This window comes from Acanthaster planci, linkage group LG06 (assembly GCF_054643075.1).
Source record: "Acanthaster planci isolate LZ-2023a linkage group LG06, COTS_SCS, whole genome shotgun sequence".
NCBI classification, from domain to species: Eukaryota; Metazoa; Echinodermata; class Asteroidea; order Valvatida; family Acanthasteridae; genus Acanthaster; species Acanthaster planci.
The window spans coordinates 19,903,824-19,918,662 of record NC_141782.1 but is presented as its reverse complement, the minus strand read 5'-3'; the positions used below and the strand labels follow the sequence as shown (position 1 = coordinate 19,918,662).

At 43.6% G+C, this 14,839-nt stretch overlaps 1 protein-coding gene across 3 annotated transcripts; it reads right to left on the bottom strand.

Moving 5' to 3' along the window:
* Window positions 1-18: 18 nt before the first annotated feature.
* pign (phosphatidylinositol glycan anchor biosynthesis class N) lies at window positions 19-14,821 on the bottom strand. 3 transcript variants are annotated; one of them, XM_022238815.2, is made up of 18 exons: window positions 14,649-14,821; window positions 13,296-13,598; window positions 12,308-12,429; window positions 11,561-11,659; window positions 11,336-11,442; window positions 10,446-10,701; window positions 9,397-9,516; window positions 8,735-8,928; window positions 8,106-8,240; window positions 7,585-7,664; window positions 6,725-6,988; window positions 6,386-6,581; window positions 6,210-6,301; window positions 5,453-5,776; window positions 5,038-5,128; window positions 3,396-3,544; window positions 2,894-2,969; window positions 19-2,711 (listed from the first exon to the last, which is right to left on the bottom strand). In XM_022238815.2, the coding sequence occupies exons 2-18, from the start codon at window positions 13,517-13,519 to the stop codon at window positions 2,418-2,420; spliced, it is 2,823 nt and encodes a 940-aa protein (XP_022094507.2). In that variant the 5' UTR covers window positions 13,520-13,598; window positions 14,649-14,821; the 3' UTR covers window positions 19-2,417. The 3 variants fall into 3 exon arrangements, with proteins under 3 accessions (XP_022094507.2, XP_086994283.1, XP_086994284.1); XM_087138157.1 differs by having other exon boundaries at window positions 14,671-14,821; XM_087138158.1 differs by lacking the exon at window positions 14,649-14,821 and adding an exon at window positions 14,556-14,622.
* Window positions 14,822-14,839: the final 18 nt, after the last annotated feature.

Sequence of the window (14,839 nt, the reverse complement as noted above, 5' to 3'; positions counted from 1 at the left end):
AAAACCAACAAAACAAAAAATGATAGCCGCCATTTTATTTCATTGTTTTTAATCAGTGAATGTTAATTTCTTTTTGTCTGTACAAATTCCAGCAACATGTTTCCCCGGTGAAGGACGGAGCATGTGTCGAAAACAGTCCAACGGGACAAGACTTCATCGGGAGTGTCAGTCGGTACGGGAATAGGGGTAGACTAGACTGATATCGTTGATAAACAAAGGGAAGCATTTCGACATTTCATCTATTTGCTCACATCCTTAGGGCATGTATCCTCGTATACTTCGGCATCGAGAACACAACGATAATAGAGAAAACCTTATTAAAGATACAAAACGTGAAACGACAACCCGTTTCATAAGAATTGTAATTTTTTTAACGATTCCTATTAAATCATTAACTCTTGAAAATGCAAAAAAAAATTCCATCACGTAAAATATTTTCAAGGCTGATTCAATACTCCATTCTGCGGTAAATTCAGTGGGTGTAAAAGTGGATTTCGATAATTGTTTTGCACACGATACGGCTGCCTGGGGAGACTGATATTATACTTGGTAGAAATTTTGGCGTTCGTGAAAAAATCTGCACGGGTTTCCTCCATTTCTGCCTGCTTACAATATTTGACGAAAAATAGTCTTAACTTTGCACTTGCCGTTCTTCCAAAGATTCATCGTGTGATAAGCACAAATCTTATTGCAGCTAGATGTGCCAATTTAAAACTTCCGAACTTTGTTTTCACTGTCTCGCTGAATTTTCCAACTAATAGTAATGCATACATTGCCTTTATATAAAAAAATCAGTTTGGCAATTTTTTTTTGGGGGGGTGGCTCTCGGACGAAATAGACGCACGTCTTTGAGACGCCCCTTTCCTTTCCCAGTGTGCATCAAATACGCACCTAAACACGTTTGATTACTTTTATAATGAATCCTAGTTCCTCTACTGCTTCCATCTCTTTTGTTGCCCCAGAAAAATAGCTAATTCGTCATATTCTTATTCTGTCCCGTTTCCGTTCATTTGCCTCTGATGGTTGGACTGCTGACTTAGTAAGAGAAAGAGAGTAACTACATGTCCCACTGTAATACGACAGTTTTCATTATCCTTAGGGATACGCTTGAGTTTACTTGACTGAAAGTCGGAGGACCCAGTGGTTAGGATTTATGACTCATGATCGGAGGGGGACGGGATCGAATCCAGCTGCTGGCCAGTAGTTGTAGCCTCGGTATAAATGGGTAACAGCACTGGGAAGTAAGTAACCTGCCATGGGATGGCATCCCCTCCAGGGAGGGGGGGGGTAGGCGTATACTCAGTCTTCAGTCTTGTCATGAAATTTGAGATGAACATCGACTTGATGAGGCCGAAATTGCTTTAAACAGTCTTGCTTTTAACTCGACTTTAGTCTGCTAGCCACCCCGTCTCCCCTTCACCCTAGAACTGCCATTGCTTGTCTCCATTCCCCACAATTAGACTCCTTTCAAACTGTAACAGTGTGAAAGTTCAGGACTCCAGAAGTCCACTCGGCAACACTGTCTAAATTAGAACAGTGGAACAACATTGGGAACACAGAGGGCTCTCACAAATCATTTTGCACTGAGCTATAATATTTGACACAACAACTATAAAATTATGCAGTATAAATAATTTGCAAATGACTAAATGAGGTTTTCATCAAGCAAAGATTTCTGGCCTTCCAACAAACAAATTGTGAAAACAAGAACTGAAGTCTCCTGACGACGGACAGAGCATACTGTCCGAAATGTTGAGCACTATCGGTTCTTTTCAGATCCCCACAGACTTAAAAAGAGATATATCCATGGTGCTACCCCAAACCTATCTAGTTTACTTGCTACTTCCACCATGAAAACCTTCAAATCTCATAAGACACTGATGGGTCACAGAACATCTTCTGTAGTACATTGGTGTGATGTTATTGCAACTGGCACCGTGCCCACTTACACCGTGTGGTCATAAAAACTGTCTCAACTGGAAGTAATGCACAGTCCTGGAAGTAATTAGCTCATGGGTGTTCATAATCAGTACACTGGGCATGTGTATAACAAAGTAGCTAATGAACGTAGACACTATGAACCAATCTCTCCACTTTAAGGTCACATCAGACTAGCATGGCTATGGCTGATAACAAGGCACAAGTCTATGAGAAACGGCTGCAGCCATTAGGTAGGGCTTCGATAGAAGCATGTATTATCTCCAGCCAAAGCCAAGTGATTTGGACACAGACTTAGCATTCTTGACACACTCTTTGTTCAGGGACTGAGTCAATATCCCTCAGTCTCTGCATTTCCAACTGGGTCTGTTACTATCTCCTACCCGTCGTGGGCAGTTTGGACAAAACAATGTCTCTGCCTGTAACAGCGTGTCAGTCGCACTGAAAATCACAACTTTCTGAACACATCATGATTCTTCTTAAGTACTGTGAAATTTGCCTCTGTGACCGAGGCCAAAGGTCACGGTAGTGAAGAGCCGAGCCAGGACCAACAGTAGCATGACGAAGATGATCATGCACATGACGATCACGTAGTGGCTGATGCTGGTCCCGATGTCCAGCCAGCTCCCCGAATCCCTGACCAGGAAGAAGAACTGAAGCGCCAGGCCATCTGACAAGAGAAGCACCACCAGGAAGAGGCTGGTGTTCGGCAACCGCTGCAGTATGTGGATGGCCTTGAAGGTGCAGGTTACCAGCAGAAACAGGATTACAATCTGTGGATTAAGACAACTGAATGGATTAAGTGGATTAAAATTCGTACAAAAAGCGTTCAACCAAAATGCGTTTCGTGGGCAATTTTTTTGCAGCAACATAAAGATACATTTCCCGACTGAATGTTGCAGAAGTTGATGTTCTGGATATCGTCTGAGAAATTCTGGAGGAGTTTAAAACTCACCTTCCACAAGAGAAGTGAACCCATTATGAAAGGACTGAAAACAGTCAAGAAACAGTACACAGATGCTGGATCAAAACTGCGAAGACAACAAATTGGGGTTGGGGTGTCAGGTTCAAGAGAACATGGCAAATGAGATGTAAGAGGGTCGAAGTAAAAATATCTGGCCACAATGTTTTTATCAAAACCTGTTTTATTTCTTCTGTCAGGTACAGGTCTGGATGGATGGGACACAAGGTGAACTTGACACATTGGGGTAAGCTTACTTTAACCCTAACAGTCCTCAGTCCTCCAACAGGTGAAGGATTGAGGAGTGTTAGGGTTAAGAATCTGATTTTCAGATCTGATTTTTGACGATTTCTATTTCTACACTCTTTTGGAAAATGTGGCTCAAGAGGGGTAGCATTTTTTTCCCAAACTGCAAAAGTTTTTTTCAGAAAATCTTACAAGAAAAAAAAACCAACCAAATCTTAACAAAAACACATCTCCTTTTGTTAAAGCTTACCTGTTTATGCTGGCAATATTTCCTGTGCCAAAGAAGGCGGTGAGGATGAAGAAGATGAAGAAGTAAGCACAGCGGAGGTCATCGAGGACCAAGCGTCTCTGAGGTCCTCTCAAGAGGGTCCACTCCTCACCAAACGATAGATCTCTAAGCTGATGTGAAAAACCAGACAAGAACTTCTCTCCCAAAACTTGCATTTCTAAGTATCATGCCCGTTGTGCTTTGAACGGTCACACGAATTTCCTCTACCTAAAGTAGTGTTTCCATTTTAGCTTGAAGGAGAATGAAAGTTGGCATGTACATCGTCCACAAGAGAGTGTCTCGACAGATGCTGTGCGGGGATGCTCAGGGCCGTGCTAATTGACCAAGAGCTCCTGGGAGCACATATCCAACATAGTGCTCTACAAAAGGCCCCTGAAACCATCTGACAAGATTGTCAACATTCAACTCAGGCTAGCTGGCCACTGCCTGACACACAGGAAGCCATCAAATAGTGCCCTGGGAGCCAAGGTATGGTCACCATAGTAGAGAGCGACCCTCTGCTACTGTCACCAACATGCTATGTAGGGACAACGGAACTGATAGGCACGCTGAAATTAGATCACTGATGGAGGGCCACGCAGCCAGGATATCCATGGCTAATACTCAGCTGAGGAACGCCATGACTGATAATATATGTGATGCGATCTGCGAAAACCCTTCACATGGTGTGCTTTGTCACGTGGGTGCACATAAACTTCCAATTAATATGGACACGCACTTGTTTTCAGATGTATTCTATTCGTGATTCTGTCTTGTCTACAACATGAATCTAGGTTGTCTAGAATCACAGTTTTGCTTTGAACACAAGGCAGGGTCCAGATCAATTTGAAATTGATATGCACCAAAATGAAAGAGCTCACCATGTGAACGGTTTTCGCAGATCACATCACATACAGGATCATGCCAACAGAAGCTTCACAATTAAAAAAGGTACTTTTAGTCAAATTGGTCAGGATGAAAGTAGCAAATATCACTTGTGGTTCATGTGATAATGCTCCCTGAGTCTTAGATTGGAGTCAGAAAGTGACAAGCAGATCAAGGTAGTTTCTTTCCTTGAAGAACGTACATACTGAGTCAGTGTGAGGTCAAAAGTTTAAGCACACATGTTGTCAATCAATTACGAAAAGGTCATTATGACCATATTATCCTACGAAAATGATTCCAAATCAGACTGAGTCGGTGCCCTCACTTGAAGGGCTGCCGGGTGCGAGTTATTATTTGTTGACTGCCACTGCATTTCAAAATGATTCTGACAGAGAGTACTTTGCACACTAGAAAGTGTCATGTCACTTTTAAAATTCGTCGTGTGCCCGGCAGAAGGGCGAAAGTATGCAACTACTGTATTTTAATGAAATATGAAGATTTCTTACCAAAAAGTAAAAAAAATGCCCAAGCCATTTAATAAGTTGTTCAAAGGTTGCTTTTTGTACAGCCCAGGTTGATTTTATAGTAAATTATATCCATTTTTACTAAATAAAGAGAGTGTGTTTCTTACGCCCTTTTGCCGGGAACATTTTTTCTGTTGTGATCATGCTTCCCGGCGAAAGGGCGAAAGTGCGCTTATGCCCTTCTGCCGGGCACCCGACGAATTGATATGACTTACCTTGACATTTGCAGAATGTGACAACCTGTGCTCGCACAGAAGCCAGAAAAACATAAGGTAGCACAGAGCTAAACAAAACAACCCTTCATGTCTGGGTGCAGAAAATTTGTAAGGGAAATGCGCAAAATAATCCTGATGAGGCTGGAAAGGGGGCGATAAGGTGGCTCTTACAAATATTGGCAAGCTCTGCAGTTCTCTTTCAAGAAGTTAAATTTGTTCAAGGAAGTTTGGGCCTATTCCTTCAAGAATTTGTTCTTGCTAACACAAGTAACCAAACTGGAAAAAAAGGCATCAACACTACTCGGAAAGAGCCTTTGTTGGTCTTTCATTGTTTAAATTTGTATCATTCAGAAATAAACACAAAAATAGGACTTCTCCATTTCTTGACTGAATGTAACCATTGTGAAAAGGATACGATGTACTAGTTAGTAAAAAGACGGCGGCAAAAGCCATGGCCGTGCTCAACAATCGTGAAACTACTTCCACGGACGTTAACCCGGGTATAAGAAATGAGGAGCCGAATGTGGCCCAACTCAGGCACTGGTTGACGAGAGGGAGCCCCCGCTTGCTGCCCAGGCTGGCCCAGGTGCTCTTGACGACGTAGATGGAGAGGACCAAGATGACCAGTTGAAGGGGACCAATGGCGGAATGGACTGGGTTCGTCAGGGGGTGGCGGTGGGTGCGGAGGTAGAGAAGGGCACCCAGGCTGCTCAGGAGGAAAAGGACACCCGCCAACGTTCTGGATATTTGAAAAAAAAAACCAACAGCTTTTTGTGGTGTGGTCTATGCTTGTATGATTACTTGTAGATATTTTAATTTTCTGGTGATGACTTGGTTTGGATTTGAGGTGGACCCTTTGGTGATGGTATATTCTATGAAGTGTCTACTCAGAGAACATGCCACCACTAGAGGGTGTACTCTTTTGGTGTTTTTAAAATTTCATTCGTGTATTTTAAGACTCGATGGAACAAGTTAATTTTCAATGGTATCTACTTCATACATTTTGCACTACCAGATAAACTTGCCTTATGGACATAGAAACATGGCTCACTCAGAAGTTTGGACGGACAAGAACAACACAGGCAGGTAAACAGACAACTCAACCAATCAAGGAGACACGCAATACAGATATGCAGAAATATAAACAGCTGTGATACGACATTGTTACTCACACTAAGTTGATATTTGCATCCCTGCCAACCACTGGGAGTAAAGGGAAGACAGCCACAGCTAAACAGGATACCGTCCAACCGGCGACGAAACCCTACAAAGAGGTAACCACATCAGACAGCAACAGAGTGAAACTGAAAGGATGAAAATCGGGAGTAGTTCTGACAGCGGCACAAACCTTATTGAGGTGCCTGAGTTCGGTGAAGAAAGGCCACAGCGCGATGGCCATAAGACCCAAGGAGAGCACCTCCCTCCAAAACATGCTCAAGACGACAATCTCCATGGCGATGACACCCAGCATCAAGTAGCCAATCAGCTTGCAGAATCCAACGACGGAGACAATGTGACTGACCGCTTGATAGAATATACTGTATCTACCAAATTAGAATTGAAAAATAGGCATTTACTAAAGCTCCATCATCTTTTCTGTTACGAATTCTGAGAGCAGCTCCGACAATTAATGCTAGCAATAAAGAAACTAAAATATTCACTAGTCTTGATACAAATTTGGACTTACTGTTTCACAGCGGTGTACCACAGAGGAACAGGCAGCAAGCAGTACACATAATACATCGCTGGTGAGGACTGGATTGTTAGTAGAGAGACTACAACCAGACCGAGGGTGGTGAAGACAATGTCCGGTCCCCGCTTGGCAAGAAAACCAGAGGCTGTGAGGCCGTCGAGCTTGGTCCATCTCGGCTTGGGGATGGACGTGTGGAAGTTGAGGAGGTGTTGGAGGATATAGGCCATCCAGCCCAGGTAACCCATTAAGATGCTGGTCCTGCAGGATGGAGGCTGGCAAGTTAGGGGTCTAACTGGGGACTGAAGCCAAGTTTGTGAAGCTGCTTACAGGAATACGGATCTGCTCAGCATGATTTGCTCAGCAACAAAAGGTTTATCAGTCAGTGTATCACAAGACCCATATTGAGTGCGTTTGGTTCCCTGCATGCTGCTTAGCAAAGAAAAATTGCCGAGTACAATTTCCAGTTACAGATCCAAACAGCTGTGTTAGGTTGAACAATGGTTTTTCTATAAGTGTGGGTTTTTTTGGGGGGGCGGGGGCGTCACTATTACTCAATCATCAAGGATTTCAGAACAAAACGGACTTTGCACATGAACTATTAACATTGATGGTGGGGGGCTACTCATGGACAGACACACAGCTTCTGTACAATGATTCACAGGCATTTTTGGCACTGAGAGAGAGTGCCCAATTTTCCACGGAATGGGTACAATTCCACTGTATGGTTGCTAATGTTAAGCCTAAACATCTAGTATGATCTGCATTCTTACTGATGAGCTCCAACCTGTGCACAGCATCTATCAGTGTTTCCAATTTGAAGGACTACTGCAAAATAAAGTTGACCTTGATCTTACCCCAACAGGAATCTATCATAGTTGTGGTAGTACTTTAAACCATCCAAAGCCCTTTGGATCAGATCATGTGTTGTAGATATCTGAAAGGGGAGAAATTCACATTGGATTTTACTGAGAGAGGTTGATGACATTGATAAGATCTATCACTATATGAGCCTAATATATACAGGCAAGAAATACCTAACACTAAACCTCCATTAATACTTGGGAGTACAAACCGTTTGAACAATTCAAAAGCATGCCTGCTCTGGATAAAATCCTGCAGGCCAACTATTCCCTAGATGCCACCACATCACAATAGGTCATACACGGCAGCCAAGTTGAGTTTATCAAAAGGTCTACCTCCACAGAATTGTCGGAGCTTGTGTGTTTGTTTTGACATCAGCCAAGGTGATTAAGACAGACTGGACATGTCATCTCTGTGCACAGACAGAGAGATCGCATTTATACCTCATGGTGTAAAGTGGTAAACAGTGTCCTTACAGTGGCCTAAATTGATGGGAGCCTGCCGAGTTACTCACAGCATCATCAGTTTGGCCTATACTGATCTGAGCTTGGATGGTACGCAGGATGTCAGCCTTCTGTCCAGCAGACAGAGGTTTAAAGGGACTGAAGAACAAGGCCAACGTCGTCTCCTGCATGCGCTTCTCCTTTACCTTTAAAAAGAGGAAATACCAAGGCCAGTCAATGCAGAGCTTTAAAACCTTTCAAAGAACAAAATGTGACTATTAATTGAATTAGACAGTATCTTGTGACCGAAATAAGTCTCTTGAACCCTGGTTGGTGATAGGTGTAATTTATATGCTTTCGTTCAATTTTCTGAACACTTTTCTTAGAAGCCAAAAAGTTTGGAAAGGATATGTTCACAAGGGACAAGCATCTGGACTGGTAGGCTGAGGGACATCGGTTTGAGTCCCACCTGAGGATATTGAGGAGTTCCTTCTCATAATCTCTCACAAGGCACATTGCATACAATGCGGATGACATTACCAAATGTGACCTGCTCTGGGGAGACGAGTCACAAGTCGCCATATTGGCCACTTTTAGGCGACAGGCCTTCAACTCCAAGTCACATTATGAAAAACACTCATTTTATAATTTGACGCCCCAAACAGAAATTTTAAAAAGGGTCATTTGAACAAAAACAAACCTCATACTGGGCCAGTATCTGCCGTGCATTGGTCAGCAAGCTCTCTGCCTTGTAGTGTCCTGTATTGTCAAGGAAACCCAGGGGGAGCAAACCCACCGAATTCAGCGGGAACGGTGTGCCGATCAATGATGCCATCAGAGAAGCGATGTCCGCCTGGTTGATGTCCTGACGCTTGAGGTGGTCCAACTTCCACACTGGCAAAGAAGCAAGTTTGATCAAGGTCAAAGGTTAACCACATTTCTCATAACTAACTACCAAGAAAAAGTTTGTCAACAATGACTGGCCTTGTTTAATAGTGGACAATAGTGAACCAACCTGCTTGGGTTGGTAGCATTGCTGGTTGTTGATTACTGCAAAGAAGAATGACCACAGAGCTCATTCACACTTTGATATCAGCCTGAAAGCGCAGAATATGTCAGAAATGAACTACTCCTCGTCCAATGGTTCTTACGAACTTGCTGGACCGGACAACTCCCAATTTAGAAAGCAGACATAATGGCGAAAGATTAATTCACACGGGACTTCCTTTTGTTTCAAACTTGTTCTCAGTGGAAAATGGCATTATTCCCGTTGCAACTTCTGTAATTTGGTTGAGAATCTTCTGACCGTTGGGTCATACGGGTTACTGACTACAAAAAATCACCAGATCCCTGACTACCTACACTGAGAAAAACCATCGGAATACTCCTCGGCATTGCCTGGCGTAGAGGGTTTGTTCACCCCAGCACCCCAGGCCACAATCGGGGTCAGGGTTTCATGTGGATGACCGGCACCGTGGGAACCTGCAGTTGTGTAACAGAATGATAAACGGTCGAGAGGGGCACATCACTGGACAATGTTGCCAACTGAAGGAGCACAGGTTTATGTTACTTGAAGAAAGGCTGCCTTTCGACAATCGTGAAAGGGTCGTTGTTTTATGAACTTAGAACACAAGAACTGCAAGGGACTACTGTGGGATCGTTACACCTAATACTCAACTTGCTTTCAAAATGTTGGTGAAAAATAGCAATCTATTTGTATGAAATTGTAGTTCCTCATGAAGATACTGGCTGCATCCAATGCTGTTGTTTTGAGTTAGGTTTAGTCTTTCTCTCCTTTGAAGATATGTGGAAACGCGCTGACAACAGATGTAGTCATAACTCTGGAATTTGTTTCGGACATGGCCAAAGAATGGGTATCTGACAATTGTCTGAAGGTTACGGCTGTGGCTGAAGATTACACACATGTCTATAGAAGTCAGTGGCTAGCCGATGAAGCCACTTCCCATAGACGCTTGCTACACAAAGCCGTAGCCACTCAATTTGTGTGTGGCCTGTGCCTTCAATCTGACCCTAAGTCTTCAATCTGAGATTGATTTAACGGAGCTGCTGAGTACACGGAAAAATGCCTCACTTGGTAGAAAGTATTTATTAGCTAAATACACTTGGATGTAAACTGCTTGTGAATGGTTCACAGGGAAATTTTTGGCAGGGGACAGAAATGTGCTGAGTGAATTTTCTGGCTGAAGAGCTAGGCCCATTTCCCTCCGTTGGAAAACATCACAAAAAACCTTGCCCAGCACAGAAACTGTCTCCTCAGCAAAAACAGGGTACCGGCCAGAAGGCTGTGTTATGCTTACTGCTTGAAACTGGTCCCTGGCTGATGTTTGCTCAGCAGATAAATTTGTTTATGCGATACCCTCTGCTTACCAGCTTTATCTCTTCAAACTCACCCCAGTTTGTCATGCCGTGATCGGCAGTCATCACGTACGCCGTTTTCCCGTCTCCTTCGAAGGCAGACTCTATCAGCTCCACTGCCTCTCGTATTCCAGCATCCACCAACCTGATGTTGGTAAGGTACTCCTCGGAGAACGGCTTGTGTGCGTGGCCGTTTGTGTCAATGCCGAGCAGATGCAGGAAAAGGACAATTCTGTCAGAGGACACCATTTTGCCAAGGGTGTCATTCTGCTTAACATCTTGGACAAATTCCTACGACGGAGAAAAAAAAATAAACATAGGTTGATCACTTAGTACTCTGAGTGGAACAATTTTTCAGTGCCATTTAAGGTGACACCTGCCTGGCTGCCTTACTGGGATCCTGTGTACATGATCTAACCTGAAAACTGGTCACACTTTTCTAATTCACTTCTCTCGCGAAACAGCGCACCACCAAGCAATTTCCCAACGAAAGCCATCTACAACTTCCTAGTCAAAGTTTAATCTATATGACTACATTAATGCGGGGGTATTTCAACAAACAATCAGTAAAGACACATTAAACACAACTTTTCCTGGTTTCAACACCTTAAACTGTTGAACCAAACGGTAGAAAGCCATTATTACCCTACTCAAAAAAGTTGGAACCACTTTTTATTTTGTGTATACTTTTTTATATGAGATATTTTACTGCTGAAAATGTGCATTTGATGTTTTGAAACATTTTAAATTTTAATTCCAATGAGACCACCATCTAGACAAACACAAAACGAAAGAACTAGACCCCACTCATTGCTGGAACAAAATGACAAATTAAGAAAAAAGTGGTCCGAAACTTTTTTTGAGTAGTGTATTTATAACCGCTCCTCAAATAATAGAGAGATCTGCAGTGCTTGCTACAGTTTACCTTAACTTTGTCGAACACCCACATGTCCAGTCTTGAGGCGTCTTCATCAGCAAAATCCTCGTAGCCGGCCGGATAAGTGTGGGTGAAGACGTGGTTCCCTGTAGCACCTGCCAACAACAGGAAAGATATTCTCAGGCCAGTCAGTCCAGTTATGCCATGGATGGGGGTGAAGTGACGACGATAGTAAAATCTTCGACAGGCGAGGGCACTGGATTATTTTAATACCTTTGGAAAACATGGGCAGTATGTCGGGACTTCCCCAGGACCAGGTGTATCGGCTCTCGTTGAAGACGGAATCAAATTCCACTGGATTTTCCTTCCAACCTGAGAACGTCAAAGAGACAACACAGGTAAGAATCTTAAATGCACAAAGAGAAACAACATTTTCATATCTGCCCTTAGAGACAGAAAGGAAGCGTTCTTGCCTTTTTCAACAAACTTTGGAACAGGAATGATTTCCCCCAAGTATATTTGCCAGGAAGCCTTCCAAATCTATCCCAACTAAGATCAGCACTGTGCAGAGAACCAATGGCACATTCTTTGCACTTAAATCAATCAAATCTCATCAGAACCAAAAATTGGATTTTAGCTTATTTGCAAGACTTTGAGGTCAAGAAACTGACGAAGTTCATTTTCTGGTCATACATTAATCAGGGTGTATGTTTGAGCACAGTATCGCTTCAATGTCTTAATCTGCAGCCAATTTCAAAGAACTACCAAGTACCAAATTCTGTGAAGCACTGACAATACTTGCTTTGGAAAAAAGGTTACCGGCCAAACTGTAGTGTAATTTATATTCTGTGACTGGTTATTCGCTGACTTGGCTAAGCACCAAAGAATAGCTAGGCACTATTTTTCGCTTAGAAGATTTCCAAAATGGAGCCCAAAATTTGGTCAGCAGATTACGCCTAGGCACATGACACGGCTTGCTGTTTTGAACAGGAACATTTTGGTACAGTGTTGTCTGATCACCTTTTGCAACAGCACTGACGTCTTCGTAGAATCCGGCGATGAGGGCGACGTGGCCCGGTCGTGATTCCGTGGGTACTCTCGTATGGGAAACTCCCCACGATCCTTTCTCCTCTATGATGCTCCTGTCAAGAAACAGAAAATAGGGACGAGATGATGGGACAGGGAAAAATAACAGTAATTTGGACTCTGGTGTGAAATTTTGGCCATCGGTGTTGTGTGGCTTTCATATTGAACGCAATTGGAAATGAAGACGCTAGCTCCATTAGAATTTAACACAGCGGCAACCACAATCTTAAGTACCTTTCCAAATACGATACATTGTTTTACATTCATTGTGTATATCCATACTTGTTTCACGATATTTCATTACTATACAAACTCAACAGAGATTCCTTGTAAATTTACCCATGCCAACAAACACTGAATTGAATAGGCCTCTGTGGAAAAAGGCAAATATGCAGTATTTGTTGGCAGTGGTGTAGCAAGGATTTTACTAGTGGGGGGTCACAAAGGGGGCACCAGCTTTCAGTGGTGTGGTTTATGGGGCTAAGTCTTTGTTAGCCTTGTTCAATATCCATTCATCTGGTTTTTTTTTATTGGGGGGCACCTGGGGGACACCAGAAATTTGGGGGGGGGGACGTGCCCCCCAGGTCCCCCCCTTGGCTACGCCACTGCTTGTTGGCCGTATAAGTAACATTTCCTTCACACACCTGCAATTGCTGCATGAGGACTCTACGACACACATGCAAACAGCATAACGTATCCTTCCATGGCTATTGTGAGTGAAAACCACATGTAAAATGGTTTGTATGGTATGCGCCTGTGAAGAAAGGTACACGTCATAAGACTGAAACCTATGTCTAGAAGCCAGATTCAGAGAATCAGTCATAGCCTAAGCACACAGTGCAATAATCTACAATTTCCTGCACGGCGTCCACATTCTGGTGAAATAAGACAACAAGCAGAATTAACTGACGTGTGTGCCAACCTCAGGTATGGCGCCCTCGTGTGACCACTCTCATCCAACTCGTACAGCTTGTCAGCCCTCAGCCCGTCAGCGACGAACAAAACAAGGCGGCGCGCAGGAGGATCCAAGGGGGTAGTGCGGGGCGTCATTCCGTGCACCAGGGGGGAGGTGAAGTAGATGTCAAAGATGGAGTAGAAGAAGACAATATGGACCAAGAGTCCCACGGCAATAAGCCAGACATCCATGGGTGACGATCTTCAGGTGGGAACCAGTTTGAACTAGGATATATGAACCAGTGCCCTCTGTGGCTTGAAAGACTCACGTCTGTTGAGAACATTTAAAGAAATATGAAACACAAGTTAGCAATCTGGTACCACTCAGCTCACTCCCCTACATATATTTTAATACCATGGGTGTGATTGGCTGATGTGCAAAATGGCCTGATCGCTCTGCGTGATTGGTCGATTCTGAACAAATCTCCAACTTTACTTCCACAGCTATTTTGAAACAATCTTCCATAATCACGAATTACAAAGAAAAGGCGACTGGCTAATGGCAGAATTAGTGACAAATCGTGCAGTGGGATTGACCAATTGTGCAAAAATCGAGTAACTGCATACATAAAAAAACTGTGCCCAAACACATGCACATAGATGATTGATAAACAGTACATAAACAAGTCTCAGTCTTTTTCACCACATTTCACCATGAATAGGGTCATCCATAAACTAAAGTACGCTGTGCACAAGATGCTGACATTCTGGACTCCTGGCCCTCCCCATAGATCTCTCTCATTGGATGCCATCTTTGTAGATGCAATGGCATCTGAACGTTTGAAACTCGTGCACGTGCTGATTGAAATATATAGCACGTCATGCAAATTTAAGTTAAAAATGCCGATGCAAGTGGCAATCTGTAGGAAGTGACGTCATTTGAGAGAGACCTAACACGCAAAGCATACACTCTGTTTCCCCCCCCACTAGTCACTCCCCCCCAATCCATACACATAGGCATTCTGTTTCTCCTATCGGACTAGTGGTACCACCATGGTAGAACTACTGACTTGGTAAGATCTAAATGATGGGGGAAGTACTAGGCTTATTTTCGTTGTGTAATTAGGCTGGTCCTGATAAAAGATGAGTTCTTATGACAGGCCCCCACTGAAAAGCAAATTTAAGGCTCTCCGTATCCCCTACGTGCTCCCTTAGGCCATCACAGGTGGCCTAGCTTCCCCTCCTCTCCACATGCTGGACAGCCATGAACCTCCACAATCACAATTACCCTTTTAGTCTAGGGCCTATTTTCCTGGATACAAGCCCAGTGGTGTTAGTCCCCAGTCATGCCGGTACATAAATAATTAAAGGGTACCCTTACGTAGCCGTGTTTCTCGACTGACATGAATCATTTGTGCTGAAAAGTCGCGACCTCACGATCTCCGATTCCTAACAAGTACTGTCACGTCCATGACGTCCGGCCGCTTGCCCTGCCCATTCCCGTTCGTGCACCACGTGGGCATCGTGCGCTGCATTTGGGACTCGATATTTAGAACTAGGCTTTTGGCAGAG